The following is a 26,400-nucleotide window of genomic DNA, read 5'->3' as shown; positions in this document are numbered from 1 at the left end:
TATATATCGAGAAAATTGCCATAGCATTCGAGAACTCATCCTCTTCTACTACTCTTGGCCTCTTGAACCCACCCCCAACCCGTTCACTCCACTATCCTAAATTTACTGCCGTTTTCTCTCCTCGCGAACTTCCAACGCCATTATCGGCCAATTTCGCCAAGATTTCCTAATTAAACATCGTGATTCTAAGATATTGGATCGTAAATCTCGTTAACGAGCATTTCGCATAAAACTCGCAGCTCTGAACTCTCTCTCTCTCTCTCTCTCTCTCTCTCTCTCTCTCTCTCTCTCTCTTTCTCTTTCTCTTTCTCTTCTTTTTCTTTCGCGCGGAAAATTACAGAACTTGATAAGGATAAATTTTATATTATTTTTAACCATTTCCATTGGTTTCCTTATTGCTTATTTTTCTTAATATTTCTCTTTTTTTTTTTTTATTTTTTATTTTTTATTTTGTTTTTGTTTATTTATTTGTACTTTTTTTTTGGTGTTCATATCTTTTTTTTTCTTTTTTTCTTTTTTTTTTCCACTACGCGCTACGGCATATTAAAATTTGCGGGAACGGCCTGAAAAAATATCGTGAGGGATTTTTTTTGTTTTTTTTGTTTTTTTGAAGTAATAACGATATCCTCAATAACGCTTTGCTTTTCACGTTATCATTCATTGAATCAACGAATAAAAGTAAATAAGATCGATATTATTGATAAAATCGAATAAAATCGTACGCGAATAAATCGGTACCACCTGTCCTTAGGAAGTTCAATTATTTTCAATTATTTTATTTCACGAGTTTATAATTGCTGATATTTGTCTATCAATGTTATTTATTCCTGTGTGATTCTCGTGCGATACGTGCGTGCTTTTATATCGCAAAAATAATTTCGACCTTCACACTATTTTCATACGATAAAGCTCAATAACTTGGATAAGCATCGATAAAAAAGCTCCGTTGAATTATTAGTAGGAATTGCGAACGCGAATGTATATAATCGAAAAAGCAATCCGATTTACGTCGGGCAACATGACGAATGCCCTCTCTCGTTTTACTACGAATCTCTTGTTCGAACTTTTATCTCGTCCAAAAAAACAAAAAAAAAAGAAAAATACCCGAGAAAAGTTAGAAATCGACAATAATTACGGTTCTTCATTTAATTTCTCGTAATCCAATAAATTCAATATCTACTTATCTTTAAAAACTACTCATGTTACAATGAAAACAATCGATACTATTTAACAAAATTGAAATATTAATGATGCCGTTTGTGATAAAATATAATTGTTAGCGAATACGTTCTTTTCGTTCATTGATTCCTTCCTTCCTTCCGACCCAGATCTTTTCTCAAAGTATACTTTTTACACCAGAACATTTCTAAATTTATAGAATATTTTTGTATTTAAATTCATCCTTAAAAAAAGAAATTCGAAGAATAGAGCAGTAAGAAATATTTTCTTTTTATTCCATGTGAAAAATCCCTTGCGCATCAAGAATAAAGAAAATATTTTCTCGCATATTCTTCCCAAGGGCATCTAGTCCTTTCTCCAGAAGCAAAAAACTATCCTTTAAAAAAGTTATCTTCATCTTATTACGATGCACTTCTTATCATATTGTTCGCTCGGTGAAGGTAGTTACGTTTTTCGTCTTCACTTTTATCGCCATAAAAGACACCGTCGCTTCCGGCTTTCTTGATAATAATTGTGCGATATGTTAGAAAAAGAAAAAGAGACAGAAAGAAAAAAAAAGAAAAGAATATACTTTATCTATGTGTTCTCTCTCTCTCTCTCTTTTTCTTTTCTTTTTTTTTTTTTTTTTTTTTAAAGATTATCGTCAATCGTCTTTCATTCAATTTTTGTCGAGAAATGATCAACGAAATGAAATAATCATTATTACGTAATAAGTGACATGATATATAATAAGTGACATAAATATTAATATATCAAAATATTATGTTATATTATAAAACGAGGCAATATTATATTTATTTCGATTGGACGATTGTTATTTACAAACAATTTAATTTATTAAATGAAATAGCCAGGCTATTGACTAATTTATATACATATATACATACATGTGTGTGTGTGTGTGTTGGAAAATGGAATTGTTCCGTTAAATAAAAGGTGAGATTATTACTAATACTTACAATTTCAAATGTTGTTCAAAGTAATCATAACTTTAGAAATAAATATACAATGTGTAATATAATAAATAATAATATAAATAAATATATAAATAAATAAACTAGGGGAATATGAAATAGGCAAGGTAATGAAACGTATATGTATATAATATATACATACATATGTATGTAATGTATCCATACATATGTATATGTGTACATAGTCCATCAATCGAAAGTTCCTAGTGTATAACTTGTATTTGAATATTATTACGTGGGAAAATCCTGAATGCATTGGCTACAGAGAGAGAGAGAGAGAGAGAGAAAGAGAGGGAGAGAGAGAGAAATTGTACCCTGATCTTCGTGAGAGAACAACCTTTCAATTATGCCTTCTGCATATATGCATACTTAAACGTAATATGCAACAATGAAAGAACATAATTGAAAAAATATGAATGTTCAATTATATAATGATGTCTGATGCAAAATTGAATTAAATAAGGTTTAACTAATTTTATATATTATAATGCGAAGTGATAAATAATGATAAAAATACATACCCTAAGTATTATGATTTATATGCCAGAGTTGTAGGAGAGAATGAAGGGATGAAACAATTCTTGCGAATTGTGAATTTCGTTTTTTATTTTTTGAAAGAAAAAAAAAAAAATTTTTTTGAAAAGAAAATGAACTTTCTCATATCGGTAACTTATTAAATTTGTACTATTTCCCAATTATCAATCAATCTCGATTATGGAACGAACAATGATTAATGATTTTAAGATCAGTGGGAGTACGAATTGATTAACGATAAGGATCTTGCGATTCGTAACGAAAATGTTTGCCGTGGAAACTGGTCTATGTGAATCGTCTAATTGTAAATAAAGAAAATATGAATCCCAGAAGTAAACAAAAGTATTATTTTACCTTAATAAATTATGAATAATTGAGATATCATGTAAAAAACGTCGAATAATGTTTATCTTCATCCCGTATTTATCTTCATATCCATATAATTTTATTTTGTTATTGATTTTAGTATTTTTGTTTACTTTTCTTTTCCTTTGTTTTTTCTTTTTTTTTTTTTTTTTTTTTTTTTTAATCAAATCTCATATTGATTCAATATGAGAAATACAAATCATTATCATTACGTGAAAGCGAACAAACGTTTTTAAATGGATTTCTTCGAATTTATTTGTTTATTTATTTTTTTCCCACCCTCCCATTGAATTCTTCACGACGTCAGATGAAAAGATGAAACGTGTTTAACGTAGAAGCAGCAAAAAAGGGAATTGACGGTAAGAGTATTTTTCTATTTCGTTTTCTTTTTTACTGTTTTATTTTTATTTTTATTTTTCTTTTTTTTTTTTTTTACAAATTTTCCTATCGAAGAATCAAATTACCGAAAACGGTGAGATACGTAGTAACACATACATACATGTATACGCATGTAAATTGATCACGAAACGTCGAAAGATAAGGCGATGTGAACGTTTTGTTGAGAAGAAAAAGATATACAAACTTTTCCTACGTTTCGTCTTTTACTTCTTTTTATCGTTGACAGCGAGAGATCATTCTACATTCTATATTCAAGAGAGAGAGAGAGAGAGAGAGAGAGAGAGAGAGAGAGAGAGAGAGAGAGAGAGAGAGAGAGAGAGATAAGAAAGTATCGTTGAGTAGATATAACACATTCCGGTTTCTCTCGAAAGCTTTCGATGTTGCGAATGGTTTACGTGATCTTTTAACGTATCGATGCGCAACTAAAACTCGTCTCTATCGCACGTTTCGAATTTACCCTATATATATTCGATACCCTATATAAATATATATATATATATATATATATATATATATATATATATATGAATATGTATATACACGTGCGCACATCTATGATCGTAAATTTTATCATTTGAAAAAGCTTTTCATAAATTTTATTACGCGAGTAAAGGAATAGAAGAAAACAAAAATATATATATATATATATATATATATATATATATAAAATAAAAAAAAGAATAAAAAAAATTACGTTATCCCCCAAAACAAAAAAAAAAGAAGAAAAAAAGACAAAAATTGATCATGAATACAAATAAGCCGTTGGTTTTATGTTTCTGTATTTCTGTATGAATGGTCGAAATTAGTTATGTTTTATTCCCCTTTTTTTTCATTTTTCCTTTTTTTTTTTTTTTTTTTTTTTTTTATGATGACATTTATCAACCATTTAGACGACGAAACGAATAGCATAAATTGAATAACGTTTTACTACATAGTAAAACATTCTCTATGTTATTTACAAAATTTCATTACTTTTGAAACATACGTATTTCGAATGAATACATTTAATACGCGTGTAATAAAATAACGAAGTAACGAACGATTAAACGTATGTCATGATATTTTATGAAATCGAGATATATCAAATAATGCAACTAGATATTTCTTCTATTAATAATCTACTTTCGAATTATTATTTTTTACGTATACATTTTCATTTTATTTTTATTAAATACGTACAGATATTCGTTAAGTACGAACATTATTATTATTATACGATAACAGTTCGTTGTACGTACGATAATAGAATAGGGATAATATATGATCGATGATTTTTAAATAATAAGAATTTTAATTAGACTTTTATAATTCGAAATAAAATAGCCCATTGACCTACTTGTAGATCTATTTCTAAAGATATACGTTCTAAAAAGAACTTAGAAGTAATCATTCACGTAAAAAGCCTTTTCAGTCGATGTTCATCTTAAACACTTTTCGCTTGTTCTCGACGTATACACACACACACACACACACTCATATATATATATATATATATATTTTGAATTTCTCTCTTGACAACTTAGGTTGGTACTTTTAGCTCGAGACTTACATTGAAATTTCACGCTCGCGTTAAACTTTTACGCTTGAAACTTACCCTTGCATTGTTACGATCTCGTAACTCTAATAAACGGTTGTAAATCCATGGTTCTAACTGTACATTCCCATAAGGTAACGTATGTTGTTCATTACAAATATATATATATATATATATATATATATATATATATATATATACTTCTAGAATTCTAACGGCAGTAACATAATGCTAGAGAAAATAATAAAAACGTTGTTCGAGTAAATTGTACTGATCAAGTTTCAATGGTATTTTTTATTTAATTATTATTAGATAATATCTCGAATCAGTGGAAGATGGGAGGGCAACGGGGAGGGAGGAGTGAACACTGTATCTGTACTGACCTACTCCGAAATTGAATTGGACTATTATATACGTAGATACGTAAACGTAATGAAGAAAAGGGACAGTCAGTTCAAAATGGTGGGCGAAGGGAGGAAGAGAGTAAAAAGGAAGAAGAAAAAAGAACGAGAGAAAGAGAGAGAGAGAGAGAGAGAGAGAGAGAAAGAGGAGGGGGAGAGATAGAGAGAATCAAATAAAAAAATTAAAAAAGGAAAGAAACAGGAAAAAGAAAACAGAGACAGAGAGAAAAAGTCAACAAAAAAAAAAAAGAAAAAAGAAAAAAAGAAAAAAAAAAGAAGAAAAGTTTCTTTGAAGGCTGCCAAGCCGACGAGGTCTGTTCCGTGATGCATAGTAGCCCGAGGGTTGCAGGAAACTCGAGTTAATGGAACCTGTCATATTCCATACGTGCTTTAATGCAGTGTGTTAGCCAGGAAAGTGTACGTATGGGTCGAAGGCCTGCCTTAGAGAGGGAGAAAGAAAGAGGGAGAAAGAAAGAGAGGGAGTGAGAGAGAGAGAGAGAGAGAAAGAGAAAGGGGTGGGTGAAATCGTTGAGAAGAGAAGGCTAAGAGTAAAAAAGAGAAGAGGAGAAAGGAGTGGAGTGCTTTCGTGGCTGGAAGAAGCCACGGACGCGTGCGACCTATACGATGGATGAAATGCATCTATGACTTTATATGTCTACTACATATACGTATATACATATTGAAACATACATATACATTCGTGTGTGTGTGTGTGTGTGTGTGTATGTTAGTATGCTTTCGTTCATGTGTGCGTGGATAGCTTTGCGAATGGTATAAACTCCAGGGAAGACGAGTGAGCTTAAGTATTTCCATGGAAAGAAATAAATCTAGTAAGCATTGAGCATTTACCTTTTTCCACGTGAAAAAAAGAGAGAGATAAATAGACCCAAAGGGAGAAAGAGAAAGAGAAAGAGAGAGAGAGAGAGAGAGAGAGAGAGAGAGAGAGAGAGAGAGAGAGAGAGAAAGAGAGAATTCTCTTCGTATTAACAATAATTAAATTTTTTATAACGATGATATAATATAGAAAAAGAGAACACGTTAAATAGTTTAAGAAAAACCGAAATTTCTTTTATACTATTTTTATCCACGTATAAATATGTAAGTAAATAAATACTTATAAAATATGTACGTATATATCTTTATTACTTTTCGTCTAATAGAAATCTTTTTCTTTAAATTTGTAAGATAAAACGAAATCATTGAAACAATGACGTTTAATCGTAATTAAGTTAATAACTGTTATCGAATGATTAAGGAAAACAGATAATATATTAATGGTGATTAATCATGCGAGATCTTTGATTATTTTATAATAATATTACGATACAGAGTGTTCGATTTAATTATATCATTCGTTTATCTTCTAACGATAAATGGACAATCATAAAATGATAAAATTATTTGATGATTAATTAATTGTTTCTATCAATAAGTATTATTAACGAGAACATGATCTCGTTTGGAAAAAAAACAAATCCTTATTTCATAGGATATAGGTAAGGATAATCGAATTTCATCGGGATATCCTATATTTCTGTTCATCGACCAACTAAACAAGGACATCAGGTATTTGTTGGATATCCATTTTCTCATAAGAGATAGCATATTCACGGTTTCTCTGTATCTCGTTTGTCGAAAGTTCCTTTTACGTGTAGTATATTAATCGATCGTTTAAAAGCCTTTTACCTATAAAGACTAAACTGATACATATGAGTTATATATGTAATACGAAACTCGTGATTTTCTTTTACCCAAACGCGATTTTCTTTGATTATTTTCTGTTCGAAACTAATATATATATATATATATATATATATATATATATATATATATATATATATATACTCCACTGGAATTACATAGAGGATTTATAAAATTTTCATTTTATCGATCTGCCAGATGATTCTTTAAATCAGCATTTCTCAATTCTATGAGATTTTTGCAGCCCGATATTCGGGGTTGCGTTAAATTTTTATATTGCCCGCGAAAGCATGGATAGAGATTAGATTAATTTGAAAAGAAAATTTTCTGAAATTTCTTACGAGAATATCGCAAAAATATCGCAATAATAGCCATTTTAAATTTAATATAATATACTTGGAATTTGATCCATCAGTTTCTTCAATATTGTATACTATAATATAAACATTTAAACTGTGGTATATCAATGGATAAAAATTTATTGGGTCACGGTATCATTATGAAATAATTTATTGGACCGTATGGAAATCGATTGGTTTTTCTTTTTGAAGGATAAAATTTCTTTTGAAAAACGATGAGAGGATTTTTTTTTATTTTCTTTTTTTCTTTTGCACGCATGTGTGTATGTGTGTTTGTGTGTGAGAGATAGATAGATAGATAGATAGATAGAGAGAGAGAGAGAGAGAGAGAGAGAGAGAGAGAGAGAGAATTTTTTATTTTTAACATCAAAATAAATTCTACGAGAACGAATTGATTTTGCATCGGGTTTCATTTGGAAAGATTATTACTTAAAAATTGTGAAATATTAAAGGATATGATCGAATTTCGTCGAATTTGATTTCTTTTAAAAGTATTGAACTATTAATTTCTCGTCGTAAAACTAAGAGATTACATAAATTTTTTTTCTTTTCTTTTCCTTCTTAACTTCAAGATGAATTTTTTAAGATCGGCATTCCATCGAATCGGATTGAACTAAAGAATCATATATAACTTAGAAATTTATATATAAATCGTTTCAATATATATATATATACATACATATATATATACGTGAATACGTTACAAACGCAATCCGAGATATTATCGAAATAAATTGAGAGCAATTTCTCGAGGAAGATATATATATATATATATTTTTTTTTTTCCGTTTGACTCGACGTGTAGTTTCCTATAACATCGGTCAGCTTTCAAAATGACTAACATTGTCTGATGCACAGCCTGGGGCTTTGAAAACAACATTGAAACTCTGCCGTTTCCTGTTTCTAGCGCGTCGAACAATTTCATTGAAATGTTCGAAGAGAAGAATGAAAAAAGAGTGAGTGAGTGAGAGTGAGAGGGAGGGAGGGAGGGAGGGGAAAAGGGAGAGATAGATAAACAGACAGAAGAGAGAGACAGGAGAGAGGGAGAGAAAGTCAGAGAGAGAGAGAGAGAGAGAGAGAGAGAGAGAGAGAGAGAGAGAGAGAAATGGATAGATATGGAGAAGATTAGATCGAAGGAAAAGATCGATAGATCGTTTCGCAATATACGCACCTGCGGTTGACGTGCTGGAAACTGTCGATATTATGATAGATTTGCCAGAGGATTTGGCAAATCCTCCACGAAATCAAGGAGTAAAGGAGTGGATGTGAGATCGGGAATGTATGTGTGCCTATGTATGTATGTATAGGTGCCGGGAGGAAAAGGTGGACAGGGAGGAAAAAAAAAATAATCGACATTTCGTGTTGCTTCGTATTCTCTTTTACTGGATATTCTCTCATTCTCTTTATCGTCGCATATTTCTTCTGTTTCTTTTCTTTTTCCTTTTTTCTTTTCTCCTCAAAGCAACCATGAAACTCAACAGCTAGCTTGGAGCACAATTTGCATAGAAATGTGATCATCGAAAATCTTTGTTGAGGTAGAAAAACTGTTTATGTTACTCGCCTTTACCAACCCTGATTATCGATCAAACAAGTTGGAAATAGGTCAGACTAACCATTTTGTTTTTGTAATCAATTCAATGTTGTTTTCTTGCAGAATGTTCGAAAAAAAAACCTGAAATTCAATCGAAGTCCTTCATCAAAATTTACCTTCTCTCTTCACTGTTTTTGTTTCTCTCTACCTCTCCCTCTCTCTCTCTCTCTCTCTCTCTCTATCTATCTATCTATCTATCTATCCATCTATCTATCTCTATCTCTCTTTCATAAATATCAATCAGATTTATTGGATTGCAATTTCATAAATAATTTTCTTTTAAATATTTTACATTTTACTTTTTATTTAAGTATCACGTATCAACAACTTATAAATATATAAATCATAAATTATGATAATGTAGAGAATTTCTTAGCGATTAACGTATACATTTATATATATATACAATAGTTATGCAATCTATAAAATTAGAATTTTTTTCTTTTTTGTAAGGATCTTAATCAAACATTTGTTATCATTAATATAATAGATAGTATATCTAGATAAAATTAAATATAAATGCCTGATTACAACGCTTGTACGTGCACTACATATATACATACATACATACATACATACATACATACAAACATACATAAATACATTCATACATTCATACATACATACATACATACATACATACATACATACATATATATATATATATATATATATATATATATATATATATATATACATATAATTCGTCAAAACAAAGCTTATTGTACTTCAAGCTTGTTTACAAACTGATTTGTGTGTACTCAGAAACAGTGATCAATTTGATGCATCAGTAAATTGCTGCAATCTTCCTATAGAATTACTGTATTTAACGGTCTTGTATCCCTCGATTTAGTACTTTTGTTTTACGTCTCTCACTCTCTTCTCCCTTTATCGTTTACAACAAAGGCAAATCCTGGTAATAGGAAACAATGAATCGTATATAGTCCTTTCAGAACATCTTAAGAAACACAACACGAATGTCTATTAAACCAGGAAAGCTTTACGACGTTACAATTAAAAGATAATAAGGGTGAAATGTTCTGATTGAATTTCCTATACGAAAATATGATAACGCTGAGAATATTAGGAGATGAAAGGATCGGTGAGAAACAAGAAAAAAAAAAATAAGGAAAAGAAATTATCAACGCGACAATATTTTGCGAGAGAGAGAGAGAGAGAGAGAGAGAGAGAGAGAGAGTGAGAGAAATAAATAGAAGGAACTTCGTAATTGTTCTCGTTATTCCGTCACACTTTTGTTTTTCTTATTTTACGAGAAATTGAACAGGATTATAGAGAGAAAAAGAAAAAGAGAAGGACAGAGAGTGAAAGAGAGAGAGAGAGAGAGAGAGAGAGAGAGAGAGAGAGAAAATTCATTTTATGAAATTTTTCATCCGTAACATCGATTCTAAATATTTTACAGGAAACCAAATCATTGTGGTTGGTTCTTGTTAAAAAAAAAAAAAAAAGAAAACACAATTAAAAAAAAAAAGAGGGAAAACTGAAATAAAGTAGGAAAAAAATGAAGTTTGTTAACCGAATAGAATAGTGGCTTTGGAGTATTGATAGAACCAAAACTTTTAACATTTATGCAATATATCCTGAATTCGAACGTCCTGAAACGATGAACACTTGAATACGTAAAAATATGGAATATTATATCGAGAAATTATTCGAAGAATTTGAAAGGGGAAAAAGTTATCGTTAATGATACATTCCAAACAAGAAATCGTATATGCATATCGACATTAATGACTCATGTTATTGTACTTTAACGTCATGAATTTTTATATTGCATTGTTTTCATGGAAAATGAGTTTTACCTATTCCGGTATAGAATTCTAGACGAATATTATGAAACAACGAATTTTACAATTCCAATCTTATCTTGCATTTGTCAAAATATTATATATCAAAATATAATATTTAATTTATACACGCAGTATAATGTAAATTATGTTAGAATTAAAATATTACTTGACGATAATGTATATGTTAAAAAATTAACAATTAATTTTGAATAATTAAATAAAATGTATATGACGTAATAATGAATTAAATAAAAAATTAAATAAGATTTAAAGAACAAGAGATTTTATATTTATCATTATACTATTGTTTTTCTCTGACGTAAGAATTGTTTGGAATTGATTGATGGAAAACTTTTGTCATATCTTTGAACAATTCTTTTTTTTCTTTTTTTCTCGACAAAGTAGATAAACAAAAAGTAAAGGGAAATAAAAAACCGTAAGGAAAATTTGTAAGATTAACAAGTTGAAATAAACGTGACAAATATTTAATAATAACAGGTTTGTTCACCTGTGACCTTATTTCTTTCGAACATTTTCTTTATTTTTTCTCTCTCTCTTTTCTCTTTTTTTTTTTGTTTTTTTATTTTTTTTTTTTTTTATTTTTTAATCAGCAAAAGAGTAATTTTCACATTTAATTAAAAAATATTTTATATTGTATTACGAATTGTGCAACCTATTCAGGTGAAACGTTCTACATGAGTCACTCTATGTATATATATATATATACATATATATACATATATATATATACATATATATATGTATATATGTACGTGAAGGAATTGGATTCAGGTTTGCATCGATTAAACTTTGCCACAAAATTTCCGGCCACTTTTTTTTTGTTCTTTAAGTCGATCAGGAAGTAGGCTAACTAAACCGCGATTTATCGGATTGGAAAACACGCGAAATTCGTTCTCGCTCGGAAAGTTCTTTCGAAAGGGATTTATTCGGATATAATGGCTAAATGTGAATTTTTAACGAGGAGTCAACGAGATAATAAGCTTTTGGTTATACTCATGATTAAAATCGAATAATTAGCTTCATTCGTGAAACGATTAATCTCATTAGGGATCTTTCTCATGCGACGTTTTGTTTTCTTTTTCTTTTCTTTTTTCTTTTCACTTATCACTCATTCCACTACCACTTGTACATTTAACTTAGTAACAAATTAACCTTACTTATTCCAATCCATAACTCTTTAATTACTATGATCTATTCCTTGAAGTCATATTTCTTTTACTTATTTATACTTTAATATTACTTATAATTACTTTTCACTTTTGTTAATTTAACATGTTGACAGCTGAATCAATCTTGCAATAGTCCATGTACTTATCTAAACGTGAATATATATATATATATATATATATATATATATATATATATATATATATATAAACACATATAATTCACCTTTTATAATTGTTCGTAGGTGAAAGATTTAGAAGAATTCATAGCGTCATAACTTAGTATATGAAATTTTACCTTTTATCATGAAACATATATTTAATTATTTTAAAGGTGGAATAAATAATCTCAAGTATTTTTTGGAAAATAAAGTTTACAAAATAGAGTGCTGGCCTATCAATGAAGATCGATCTTCAATGGCATATACGTACAATGACGTGCGTTAATATTTGTAAAACAAAAAAAAAAAAAAGAAAGTAATACCAAAATCATATAAACCCTTCCTTATTCTTGGTCATTAGACAGTACAAATAAAAAGATAACAAATCACGATTTTGTCGTCGTTCGATACCGTAATCTCACTTCCTAAGTTAAGAACCAATTGAACAAGCAAACGTGAGTGCCCATCTCACTCACCAATCGCGGATTTTTATCAAGTGAGAATCGCGCTACTGCTGTGAACGGCTTTTAATCAGCCGTTTCGAAGTGTTTGTTATTTGCCCCAGACTCGACTATCGACTACTGTCTCTCTCTCTCTCTCTCCCTCTCTTTCTATCACATACGTGCATATATGCATACGTACATATATATATATATATATATATATATATATATATATATATATATATATATACTAGAGACTAGAAAAAGAGAACACGTAGCAACGTAGACTCACGTAATACTATACTCCATATGCGAAGGCTTTTAATTAAAGAACGAATTCGATTGAAATCGTCTAGCGAAGCGTGACAACGACCTGCACCTTCTATGCCTTCTCTACGTTCTCTTCTACGAATACTCGACCAACACCCCTTTTCCTCCTCTCCCCCCCTTCATCCCGTTCCTCTTCTCCAATACTTTTAACCTACCAGCACTACGTCTTCTACGTTCTCAAACCAGTCACTCTTTTCAGTATCGAGAACCTATAGTCCCAGTTTCACGTCGTTCTCTCGTTGGACTATGCGCTAGTACGCTCGTGTTCGTCCGACAACCTCGAACCGTCGAGGATGGATTTTAATTTAATTTCTCTTTATCACCCTCGAGCCCACCCTCTACCCCATCTTCTCTCACTCTTACCCTTACCCTCTCTTTCTCTTTCTGTCTCTGTCTCTCTCTCTCTCTCTCTCTCTCCCTCTCTCCGCCTCTCTCTCTCTCTCTCACTCGCTCTCTCTCTCTCTCTCTCTTTCTATCTATCTATCTATCTATCTTTCTTCATCGTTCTACAAAGGCACGCTTCGACTACCTATCATATGACCCTGAACAAATACGATTAACGCTTTGCCTCCTCTCTGTCACGGCCATTATACCTAACTACGAGATTTTTCTTTTTTGTCCTTTCGTCATTTTTATCGTATAGGTACAAAGGAAGAGGGATGAAGATCAAAGCGTGGCTACAAGACGTATCTTTTTTTTTTCTTCCTTTTTTTTTTCTCTTCCTTCCTTCCTTCTTTCCTTCTTCTTCTTCTTCTTCTTTTTTCTTCTCTCTCTTTTTTTTGTTTTACTTTTTTCGCGGTCTTCATCTTTTTTTTTTCTTTCATTTCTTCACTTTTTTTGTTTGATCAGACGACCAAAAAATTTAATATTGGAACGTTAAATTTTTCTTAACAATGACATTCTACATTTTATTATTATCCATTCCAATGAATTATGTGAAAAAGACGATTAGAGACGCATTGAAATTTAATGGAATATTGTATTGTGAAATTGTAGAACAATTAAATTAACTCGAATAATGGGTGTACGATGGTTATTACCTAGTTTTGACGATTTTCGAAATTCAGAACGTAAAAAAGTTTTGATTCTTACGCATTTTATATATTTTTTTGTTTTTAATACATCCACGATGATAAATCTTCTTTCATTGTATGTTTATAGGTACGATGTATGTACTTAGATATCTAAATTTTCTGAAGTAAAAGAAATGATTATTGTTATGTTAACACGTTAAAATTTAATAGAATTTTAATTTGAATTATGGAATAATTAATTAACTTAAATAATATCGACATGATAAATTTCGTAAAATCACAATGTATTTTCTGAGGATTTTAAGTTTTAGAACGTGAATATGATTCCATATGATTTCTATGATAATAATATTATCTCTCTTTAATTATGAAACACAATGAAATCCTTTCTATCTTTCATTCATACTTGTGATATATATTTACAATTGTTATCTGTGTTTTCAATAATGCAAAAGTTGCTTGGATAAGTGTTAAAATTTAATGAAATTTTTATGCGAACGATTAAATTATTTAGAATAATATGAATTCCGTAAAGCACGTGATATTACTTTTTTTTTCGTCAACGAGTAGTATATACATCGAATCGTTTTATTATTATAATCTCCATTTTATTTCTATTATTATTTTCAGTATTATTATTAATATATTAATCGCAATTTTCTTTTTTTCAATCCATCGTCGGACGATTAATTTTTCAATCGAATAATTTATATATATATATATATATATATATATATATATATATATATATATATAAAAAGTATCTTATTAATTATATATAAAAAGAAATATCTGTTTCATATCATAAGTTTTTCTTTTGAAAATATTTTATTTTTCCTTTTTGTATTTTTCTTAATAGAAAACTTACCGTCATTTCCGCGCACGAATGGTCGATGAACGTCAACTCGGACTCCTCGCCGGCTAATAGCACGCTCACTGTTTTCTCACCGGACTCGTCATCTGTAAATGAAAGAGAAAATGTTAACATTATATACGATATTGTCACGCAAGGACGAAGGTACAAGGACACATAGCAAGTTAAGACCACGTAGGCACTCCTGGGATGTATCAAATACGTGCTAAGTTATGATTTTGTTTTGTTGTGAAACGTGATATCTATAGTAAGGAAGTACCTCCTAAGTAAAAATACCTCTAAATTATTCAAAGATATAAGAACCTTTCTTCTTTCTTTTTCCCTTTTTCTTTTGTTTTGTCCTTTTTAATGTAATTTACAAAAAATAAAATAATCAAATAAAAATCAATATATTTTTTGTCATAAATTCTAATTGTTGTTAAAATCTTGTTTCATTTTCGATTTTCTATTGTTTTTTCTTTTTTTTTTTTTTTACGTAATCTGCTTTATTTCGAAATAATATCTCCAATAATGATATTACATGTAATCATTGGATATCATTTATAACAATCATTATATTCATTCGTAATATTGTTGGGCAAGAAAAAAAAAAAATATATATATCGAAAAGAAATCGACCTAAATTTTATTATTATTTCAATCGTATATAGTTTTTTTTTTCGACGATTTCTTTAAGAAAATTATGAGAGAAGATCGATGAGGAATATGGTGTACTCACCGATGGATGTGTCGTAAGCGTGTAAATATTCCGACGTCATAAATTGGGATACGAGAGAGCTCTTTCCTACCGCGGGTGCACCAAGCATCAGAACTCGATAAGGTGCTGGATCTTGAGATGCGCTACTCTCGCGTGAACTCGCGAGTGAACCCGCAGCCGAGTTTCGTGCCGAGCCAGGATACGATGCCGTCAGATGTTCTGTACTGTTTTGAAGAAGATAGAACAAAAAAAAAAGAGAAAAGAAATGATGAGAATGTTACTGAATAGATCCGAGCTGTTTAGAAGGAAGAGAGACAACATTTATCCTCTTCCTCCTTTTTAATATGACCTAACGAGATATCTGGACCATTTTTTAAATCGTTTTTTTTTTCTTCTTTCTTTTTTTTTTTTTTTTTTTGTCAAAGTTCAGAGTTTGTGCACACTGATCCCGCCCACGATTACATTATACGCGTATACAGATATCGGGCGTGTTAAAATATTATTATATATTAGTGTGTAAGTATATTATCGTAAGTAGATAAAAAATATTTTGTCCAGAGGTCGTAAAGAAATAAATGAAAAAGAAAAAGAAAAAAGAAGAAAAGAAAAAAGATACAAAAAACAACAGACGTATTCATATCTCGTAGATAATAATTAATATGGATTTAATAATAATAATAATAATAATAATAATCATAATAATAATAATAAAAATAATAGTTATTACTGAAAAATGAGGGATCGAGCGTACCTATAAGCAACCGCTTTGGATTCTCGTAAAATCTCCCTGAAACAGAAGGCGCGAGAATCTCTACGTGTTATGCAGAAAAAGCAAGAACTGTTATGGGATAATTAATTAGTTTAAGAAAATACAGATAAAAAGAGAGAGAAATGGAGAAAAAGTACAAAAAGAAGACGAAAAAAAAACAGGAGAAGAAGAAGTAGAAGAAGAAGAAGAAGAAGAAGAAGAAGAAAAAAAGTAGAAGAAAAAAGAGACAACAAACCAGAACAAGAGATCAAAAAATGAGAAAAAATATTGATCGATAGCGAGGAAATAGCGCGTGCGCGCTTATGTATATGTGTGTACGTGCGTATGACGTGTGTATCCCCTTGTGGTTTCCTCGAGACTAATTAGTAAATTGAATACGGTATTTGACTGACATACACGACGTATTGTCGACGAGATCAGGATTTGAAAGAAAGTCGAAGAGAAATGAGAAAAAAATTAAAATCATCGTTAAAAAAAAGGTTTACGGGCAAAACCAAAGCAAAGAAAAAAAAAAAAAAAAAAAAAAAAAGAGAGAGAAAAAAAAAGAAGAATGAAAAAACGTCGATTTTTCGTCATTTAAATGACTTCTAAATAAGAAATAACGGAGATCGTATTTCTTTCGTATAAAGAAAATAAAGATAAGATAATAACTTGAGGTTGAATGTTTGTACGTGCGTGTACGTGCGTATGTTCGTGCTTGAATACGTGCATGAATTAGTGCATGTGTTAATGCGTCCGCGCGTATTGGGTTTTTTTTTCGTATAATGGTGTACGATAATACATGAGTCTTGTTCCAATTGCTCGTATCGAACATTCAACGGTAAAGCGAATGGTACGTAATTAATATCGTCGAAGAGATAGAACAATATTTCCTTTTCCGCGCGAATAATCGTATTAGCGTGCTCCTAGAAAACTAATCCAATTAATCGTTCGAAAGCTACATGTATCATGCAACTTGTCGTACGCTTTCTATTACCCCTACACGCTTAAGCGTGTGTGCGTATGTTACATGCATGGTACATCACACGCAAACGATCTATTCACGTTGCAATTTTCTCTCTGTCTCTCTCTCACTCTCTCTCTCTCTCTCTCACTCTTTCTCTCTCTCTCTCTCTCTGTCTTTCTTATCCTCCCTTTAGTTCTCTCATTTTTTTTTTTCTTTCATTTTTGTCTCATTTTCCGATTCGTGTATTTAATACGAGCAAACATTTGTTCGAGTATTTGTACATGTCTATATAAACGTATGTGTGTACATAAGTATACCTTTTTCATACAAATTGATTAATTATGTCTTCTATGAGCTTATTTGAAATTTATTTACATATACGTTATTTATGTTTAAATCTCTATAGATATATAGATAAATATATGTCGATATATAACGTATAAAAGTATATAGATAGATATATTTATTTGTTGAAACAACGACGTCTCGGAACGTATCAAATTTGTTGATTTCACTTTAAACGTGAATAGTATCAATATACGTCCCACGTTATTTCGACTTTACTCGTGACCTTGTACAATTCGATTAATCGTTGTTGGCTAAAACGTCACGATTACGACGATGTTGATTTTAACAATAATCCGTGCCTGAGTTCGTTTGAGATAAACTACAGGTCAATATATATATATACACATGTATATATATATATATATATATATATATATATATATATATAAGATCGATGATATATAGAATAGAAAATATATATAAAAGAGGTAAAAAGAAAAAGAAAACAATTAAAAAAATTATATAAATATATAAATCGAATGATCATATAATAATGTAAACTTCGATTATCTTACTTGTCAAATTTTGCAGTAAGATATTTAAGTTTTGACAACGTAGAGGAGAGTAGAGGAATATTTGTTGATTGTTGAGCGATTAAATCGTAAACAAGCTCGTATATCCGAAGAAAACAACATTTCTAAACAGTGGCTAGATATTGTTTGTATCGAATTCCCGCACACATGACCACAAAAATCACTCTCAAAGTTTTTAACGAAATAATCCCTCTACAATCAATACTTGTTTTGTTTGCAAATTTGTACAATCTTATAGAATAGAACGTAATCATATAATTAAAAATAGTATAAATGGTGATTCATTAATTATTGTTAAAATAGAATGATAAAAAAAAAACAATTTCATTCGTTTATTTACATTGTTAGCGAAAATAAAAATTATTTAATTAACAAAGTAAATGATCTTTATATGAAAATTCTTATTTTAATGAAACTTTATGAGTAGGTATACAATAGGTTACACCTAGTTGGATCAGGAATAATTGCTTTTTTTCTATTTTTATTTATTTATTTCTTTTTTTTTTTTTTTATTTATTTATTTTCTTTTTTTTTTCTTTCCTCTTTTCGACGAAAATATACACCATTAAAATTTGTTATTTGTTTCATTTTTCTTTCTCATTCGTAACTAGCCTACCATGAAGTATAAAAGAATATAAAATAAAGAAAAAAACTTTGGATGTAAAAATTGCATTATATTTGAAAATCTATCAGAGTACGAACGAAAGATGAAACATGTATTGTTATTGATAACATACATATATTTATGCCATGATACGAGAATGACATGGGTCATGTTTATACATCAATCTTTTTTTTCCTCGATAAGAGTATTGATAAAAATTACAATGATTAATATGCACATTGAATAAATGCAACGATAACAATGCAAAAAGGGTAACTTCCCGTAATGGTCAATGGAGTCTGATCGATGACATACCTACGATATATATGTTTATATGTTATTTACAATTTTTCTCTCGTAGTCCGATAGATTTTTAGAAAGATTTCTTTTCTTTTTCTATACCATACTTAACAAGTTATGTTTATGAAAATAAAAAAAAAATATTCAGGAAATTTTTATTTTAATTTTAGATTTGATGACCCTTTGCCCTTCCCTCCCCCCTCGTAATGAATTTTCACTGACAATTAAAAGAAAAAAAAATATATATATTTTTCTTTATACAATTCAATTCGTACTACATATTCACAAATTGAGATTAAAATTTCTATTTTAAAAATCTATCCTTATAAACAGTAAATATATTAATATACTGAATATAAATTAACAAGTAAATGTTATTACAAAGATTACTCGCATACAGCTAATTCTCCTATAATATTATTTTAAATTAGAGAATTCCAATGCAATTATATTTAGAACGATCTTTGATAGAACACATGAAATCAGAACATTTTCGTGGACATTTTTCTTTGAACTTTTTATCATTATTATTATTCACATATCATATTATTTTCATTATTATTTTTTAATTGAAATGTTATACAAAGAGAGCTGACTTTTTTTTTTTTTTTTTTTTTTTTTTTTTAATTCATTTATACTTGAGGAATTTCGAAAATTATGAAAAAAATCTTTTCGAAACGAAATGTCAAATTTTTTCTTTTATTGTACATACTAACTCATTAATTTTCTATATTTAACAAATAATTATAAATTTTTCTTTAGCACAAAAGAATTACGAAATAAAACAATAAGTATTTATTCGTATTTTATAAGAAAGTTAATCTGTATGAATGACACGTTATAGATGTTTTAATATAAAAGGAAACATAATCTCTAGGTTTTTCGATGGCTATCTTTCGTACATCTTAATAAATAAAGAAAGGTCGTCTATACGTCGAACGATAATGTGTCCAATCGATGGAACGATAAAAAAAGACGAGTGACCATCGACGAAACGATAGAAGAATTTAACATTGACGTTTTGTGGCCATGCTCTAGGGTCCAACGCGTGTGTCTACGTCACCTCAACTCCACACGTAGATTCATGCGTTCGATCTAGAGAAAAGAGCCAAGAACAGAGAGAGACGATCGACTTTAGGTATCTCCGTGGTTGGTATGCGTCGTCAGCAACGTCAGCCAGTAACATTCAGGAAATGTGTTCCATCTCTGAGCTCCAATTCTTCCATTGTACTCGTTTCACCTTTTTTTTTCATCGATTCTGAACTGGTATGTAAGTACGTAATCAGGGATCTCTTATCCTTATCGATCGCATATACCAATCAGTGTCTATCGTTGGTTCGAGTAGATTCGTTACGTTCTTTCTCTTCTTTCTCTCTCTCTCTCTCTCTCTCTCTCTCTCTCTCTCTCTCTCTCTCACTCATAGATTCATTCATTCGATTGTTCGTTCGTTCGTCTTAAGTATCCTCTATGTAAGAACTTTAAAGTTATGATCATTTCTAAAGAAAGGAAATGGATAAGAGCCTAAGGAAGAATCGAGTCAGACTATTCTCGTTCACATGTTTACGAGCATGCGAAGGAACGTAGAAAAGATACATACATATATATATATATATATATATATATATATATATATATTTATATATAAATATATATGTATATAACGGAATCGTGAAATGGAGAATTTCCAAAGGTTTTTGGAAACGTTTTAGATATAAAACTTCTTGATGAAGTGATTGAAGTTAACGACTCACCTAGAGTTACTCGATGCGACGCTATTGTTGGAACGTGATCTTCGACTTTTCAATGAATCGCCTCTATTCACCACACCTTTCCCGGTAATACTGAAATGCCTCAGCCTGTAATATTCTTCTTCGACCCCTGTGTTCGGCATACTGGCCACCCTCGACCTTTGCTGCGGAAGACACAAGTAATTTGGCCGACCGGACGATCGGCTACCCGGAGTTTTCACGGATTGCGAACGACTGTGATGTGGACTTCCATATCTGCTCGGTGGATTTAAAAGAGAAAGGTATTGTGGGATAACGGGAGTTAGAGGGGTAGGTTAGGTTAACGGGTTGGATAGGTAGGCAATGGGTGATAGAGAGAGAAAAAAAACGGAGATTGGCTTTTAGAACAGAGATCTGGTAAAGCTTAATATTTGATTTTTTTTTCCTTATTAGATTTCTTTCTTTCTTTCTTTTCTCTTTTCTTTTTTCTTTTTTTTTTTTTTCTTTTTTTATTACATCCTACGAAATGGACGCGTTAAAACATGTACCATTGTGTTATTAAAGGATTATTAAAACGTACGTTGAATTTAATATTTGCGACAATCGTCGTTGGTTTCTAACTATTTGAAAATTAAATATACTCTAGAGAGATCGGATGTTTATGAAGGAAAATGAAAAAATTAAAATTGGATGTAAGTCATACACATTTCTTGTAAAAAAAAAAAAAAAAAAAAAAAGTGAACAAATAAATATCCACTGAATTTAGCTCGATATTATTTAAACAAGATTTGTGTATGCTCCATATACGATTTTCGTTTCCAATAAATATGAATAATAGAATGATTCAAGTGAATTTGTGTTGGAAAAATAAATAAATAAAATTTGTACGATCAAACACAGCGCATTTTGTTTCTAAGGTCATACGTGTTATCAAATGTATTCGTTAAAAATAACAAAACAATATAAAGGACAATAATTGTGAAATTAAATTAAATAATATTTCTCTTTGTATCATTAATCTAATATAAATTATCGAATAATTATTATTTCATATTATTATTTTTGATTCAATAGGAAAAAAGAAAAATTTTCATTTAAGGATATTACCGAAGTGATTTCGTTTAAAAGCAATATACTATGGGTATTCATCGACCGATCAAAAATATAGAAAATACAAAACGTTATATTAAATCCGGGCAAACATATTTACGTATGTATGCATGACGATTAAATCCAATCAATTTTCCTCTGTTACATGTAATCTTTCATTATTATTATTAGCATGTTAATACAAAATACGTTCGATTAATTACAAAGTATAAAACAAAAGTATTTTGAAGACGAAGAGGTTTAAATGCTGACAATGTGGAAAGGAGAGGGAGATAGAAGAGTATAAAGAGATTTATATTATCAAAGGGCAATGAGGAAAAAAAATAAAAACAAAAAAAAAAGAAAAAGAAAATGAAAAACAATTTCAAAGGAACGTGGAAAAAAAAGAAAAAAAAAAAAAAAGGAAAAAATCGAAAACAAAAAACAAAAAAAAATAGAAGAGCAAGAGAAAAGCAGAAAAGCAGAAAATAGGATAGAAGAGGACGAACCTCATTTCGAAGTCGTGAATTTCCTGAAGGGTGAGAGTGTTCGCAACATCAAGCAATTGTCTCATATTCTCCTCTCGTCTTCTTGCATCCGCGTCCGGATGTAGAAGAATGGTAGCAGCTGGTGCGTCCAATGAGAGGGACGGTTGTTGGACCACGATCGTCGCCTGGGTCGTTCTCTTTGTTCCACCAGCGCTCCCTCCTTTTTTATTGTTGTTATTGTAGTAGTAGTAGTAGTAGTAGTTGTTGTTGTTGTTGTTGTTATTGTTGTTGTTGTAATTTTTTTTAATTTTTTTTAATTTTTTTTTATTTTTTATTGTTTTGATGTTGTCGATTTTTTTTTCGTTTGCACCGTTTCGCATCGATATTTCAAAAAATCAGCAAAAAGAAAAAAAACATTTCGTTAGAGAGATTTGTGCGAAAATCTGTGTATGTGTTGCGCGCGTGTATATATATATATATATATATATATATATATGCGTGTCATATGTGAAAATAAAAAAAAGCTGTCTCTTGTACTAAAGGACTCCCCGTAATCCTGCGAGATTTTCTCTCTCTTTTCTTTTTTTTCTCTCCCTCTCCTTTTTTGTTCTTCTTTTTTTCTTTCTTTCCTTTTTTTTCTCTCTCTAGTTCCTCGTCACCATCTCTACCCTCCCTCCTTCCCTCCTCCCCCGTTTGCCTTTACTCGCACTATTTTGGGCAGCTTACTTTTAAAAGTAAGTTATATAGAGAGAGAGATAGAGATAGAGAGAAAGAGAGAGAGAGAGAGAGAGAGAGAGAGAGAGAGAGAGAGAGAGAGCGATAAAAGGAGCTCGAGGATTTTTCACGAGGTAGAACGAATCGTAGCGAGATTACTTTTATCTCCGGCATTTTTCGCACGTTAATGGAGAATCCTTATGCGAGAGACATTGAGAAGCAAAGAATTGTGTTCTTCTAACGGAACTGCCGAGCGCGAAATTTGAGAATCCATTTGTTTGATTCTTATTTGTCGGAACTCGTCGTACGACGACTAACGCGTATTTATTTGAAAACGTTTTATCTCGTTTATTATGTTTACGATAAAGATTCAATAAAAATTTTCTTCTTGGATGGATATACATAATATGAAAGAAAGAGAGAGAGAGAGAGAGAGAGAGAGGGAGAGAGAGAGAGAGAGAGAAAAAAAAGAAAATTGAATAAAAAGAAATATTGTAGAAAATTTTGAAGAAATACCTTTCAAGAATATTCAATAAACTGAAATAGTGTCATTCCGAGTATTACCGAGAGAAAACAATGGATTTTCTTTTAAAAGTACTAAAGTTTCCAAGATTCATTCTCTCGGGATAAAGTTGAAATTTATTAGAAAAGTATTCTGGTATCGTATATCAGATAATTCATTGAAGTATACTTTAGAAAAAGATTTACATTTTGTACGTACAGAAATATTTCTGTACTTAACAATAAGGTATTAACAATATGAAAAAAAAAAAAAAAAAAAAAGAAAGAAAAAAAGTAACATCGAACACGAAATTGTCTTTGAAATTATTTTTAATCGTCAATTGTATTTCTTAAGCTCGAGTCTCTTTTATTTTTTTTTTCTTTCTTTCTTTCTCATTTATTTATTTGTTTCTTCGTCTTTTCTTTTTTACTCTCCCTTCATTTCTCTCTCTCTCTCTCTTTCTTTCTTTCTCTCTCTCTCTCTCTCTCTCTCTCTCTCTCTCTCACTTTTTTTTCTTTTTCTCTCGTTTCTCCTGTTTCGCGCGACGACAATTCCGCCATAACGTGTTGCAAGTGGTGACATAAAAATTCTTGCGAGAGTACATATCTCTTGGAATTATTCTCGAGAATATTTTCGTGCAACGGGATAAGGAGTAAAATGAAAGAGAACGAAAAGTAGAAAAATATTAGGTAGATCGGACCAATAAAGATGGGGATAAGATAAACTGTAAAAAGAAAAAAAAAAAAAAAAAAGAAAAAAAAAAGAAAGGAAAAAAAAATTGAATCAACTCTATCCCAATTTATTGCGATACAATGTCTACTTTGTTGCATATGAAACTTCAGACGTATTACATATCTGGATTGAACGAATTTTGCGTCAAATAGAAATATTATTCTCCACTAGATATGTATAAGATAAATAGGACAAATAAAAATAAACGATATTCTCGAGAAAGTTAAATCGTCGGAGAATAATTCTCGTGATTTTAATTCATTTCGATTATTATTTCGTGGTCTGAGAACTTTCTCCGTTTTGCCGGATATCAACTGACATTTATTAAATCGTCATAGTACTATCGCTAGAGACGAAGCGTGTAGCGTACGTGTATTTTGTGTTTATCCGTATATGTGCCATTATGAAGACTTGCAAGCGCATATTCATTTTTATTAAAATTTGTTTGAAATTTTTTTTTTCTTTTTCTTTTTCTTTTTTTCTTTCTACCATCAACAGTAGCGTAGCTATATACATGTGACGGGCGCTCGAGACGAAAATTGAACTTTATGTCCTTTGACGTATAAAACGCTACATAAGCGAAAAGCTATAAGTTAAGAAGAAGAAGAAGAAGAAGAAGAAGAAGAAGAAGAAGAAGAGGAAAAAAAGAAGAGAATAAATAAGAAAAGTTATATTACTCGAGTATCTAGTATCTCGTACGTATTTATATACATACGTAAATTCGAGGTACTATCGATACGTTTCTAATAATGACGAGAGCATGAGAGTGAAGAAATGAAAACGTATAAAAAAAAAAGAAAAAAAGAAAAAAAACAAGAAAAAAACAAAAAATAAAATAAAAACGAAATAAAAATAAAAAGGAATAAAAATACTCCCACAAGAAAAAGAATGAAAAAAAAAAAAAAAAAATAAATAAATAAATAAAAAGAAAAAAAAAGAGAAAGAAGGTAAAGATGGCTTACTCGTTTCTTATTACCAATTAAGCCGATTTCAAAATGTAAAAGAAATAATTCGTCTTAAGGTCCGCCATTATCTTCTAGCTACGATTCTGATTATCTCAACATCAAAAGAAAACATCAAAAGGCAGTGAGCGACAATGCCGTTCTTCTGTGAAACACAATCTCCGTGAGAAAATATAGACGGGTTACATTTAATATGAACGCTGCTAACGGAGGCAACAATAATATAACATTAAAAATAACAATAACAACAATAACAACAACGATAATAATAAAAATAATAATAACGATAAAAATAATTAATAATTAATAATTAATAATTAATAATTAATAATAATAATAATAATAATAATAATAATAATAATAATAATAATGATAATGATGATGATGATGGTGATGATGATGGTGATGATGATGGTGATGATGATGATGATGATGATGACGACGATAATGATAATTATTTGCGTTTATCGTGAGGTTTAACACGCGTGTGCGTTAACGATGCATCATGTACGTACGTGTAAGTGTAAGTGTGTCTTTGTAATATGTAATTATCAATTACATTCGTCTCGGTATTATTATTATTATTATGCTCTTTTCCTTTTTCTTTTTTTTTACTTTACATTACTTTACTTTTTCCTTTTCTTTTTTTTTCTATCACTATCGACGAATTATGTTTGTTCATGGCACGAATTTACTTCTTTTATTGTACCTTCTCGGTTCTGGATTAGAAAAAAAAAAAAAAATAGAAATATGGTTGGAGTGATTATGATACACAGACACACCACAGATGATAATCTAGGTAAGGAAAGTTCAACGAGAGTCATGGGTGCAATGTTGAGGAGGAAACTTTTGGCCTCGGCAAAACTAAACAACTTTGTTATACGAAAATGTGCTGAGAGAGAGAGAGAGAGAGAGAGAGAGAGAGAGAGAGAGAGAGAGAGAGAGAGAGAGAAAGAGAGTGAGAGAGAGAGAGAGAGAAAGGGGAAAGAAAACAGGAAAAGATTTGAAAAATATGAATAAATAAAAAGAAAATGAATTAGAGGAATATACAGGATCGTAAATTTTATAAGATAGAGAAACGTATGTAAAATAGAAAAAAGTAAACTGATCGTGA

The 26,400-nt window shown here is 30.2% G+C and overlaps 1 protein-coding gene across 11 annotated transcripts in view; it reads right to left on the bottom strand.

Moving 5' to 3' along the window:
• LOC124425601 (AF4/FMR2 family member lilli-like) overlaps positions 1 to 26,400 on the bottom strand; it is a 131,172-nt gene that overhangs the window by 22,349 nt on the left and 82,423 nt on the right. For 10 of the 11 annotated variants that reach the window (XM_046966144.1, XM_046966147.1, XM_046966141.1 and 7 more), the window contains 5 exons: positions 22,398 to 22,596; positions 20,824 to 21,075; positions 16,324 to 16,359; positions 15,594 to 15,796; positions 14,870 to 14,961 (listed from right to left, as the gene is read on the bottom strand). In XM_046966144.1, the coding sequence (XP_046822100.1) occupies positions 14,870 to 14,961; positions 15,594 to 15,796; positions 16,324 to 16,359; positions 20,824 to 21,075; positions 22,398 to 22,596 (782 nt within the window). The remainder of the gene's footprint in view (positions 1 to 14,869; positions 14,962 to 15,593; positions 15,797 to 16,323; positions 16,360 to 20,823; positions 21,076 to 22,397; positions 22,597 to 26,400) is intronic. The other variant, XM_046966149.1, reaches the window with a different exon arrangement.

Source organism: Vespa crabro, chromosome 7 (assembly GCF_910589235.1).
Source record: "Vespa crabro chromosome 7, iyVesCrab1.2, whole genome shotgun sequence".
Taxonomy (NCBI): domain Eukaryota; kingdom Metazoa; phylum Arthropoda; class Insecta; order Hymenoptera; family Vespidae; genus Vespa; species Vespa crabro.
This window is presented reverse-complemented; position numbering and strand designations above follow the sequence as displayed.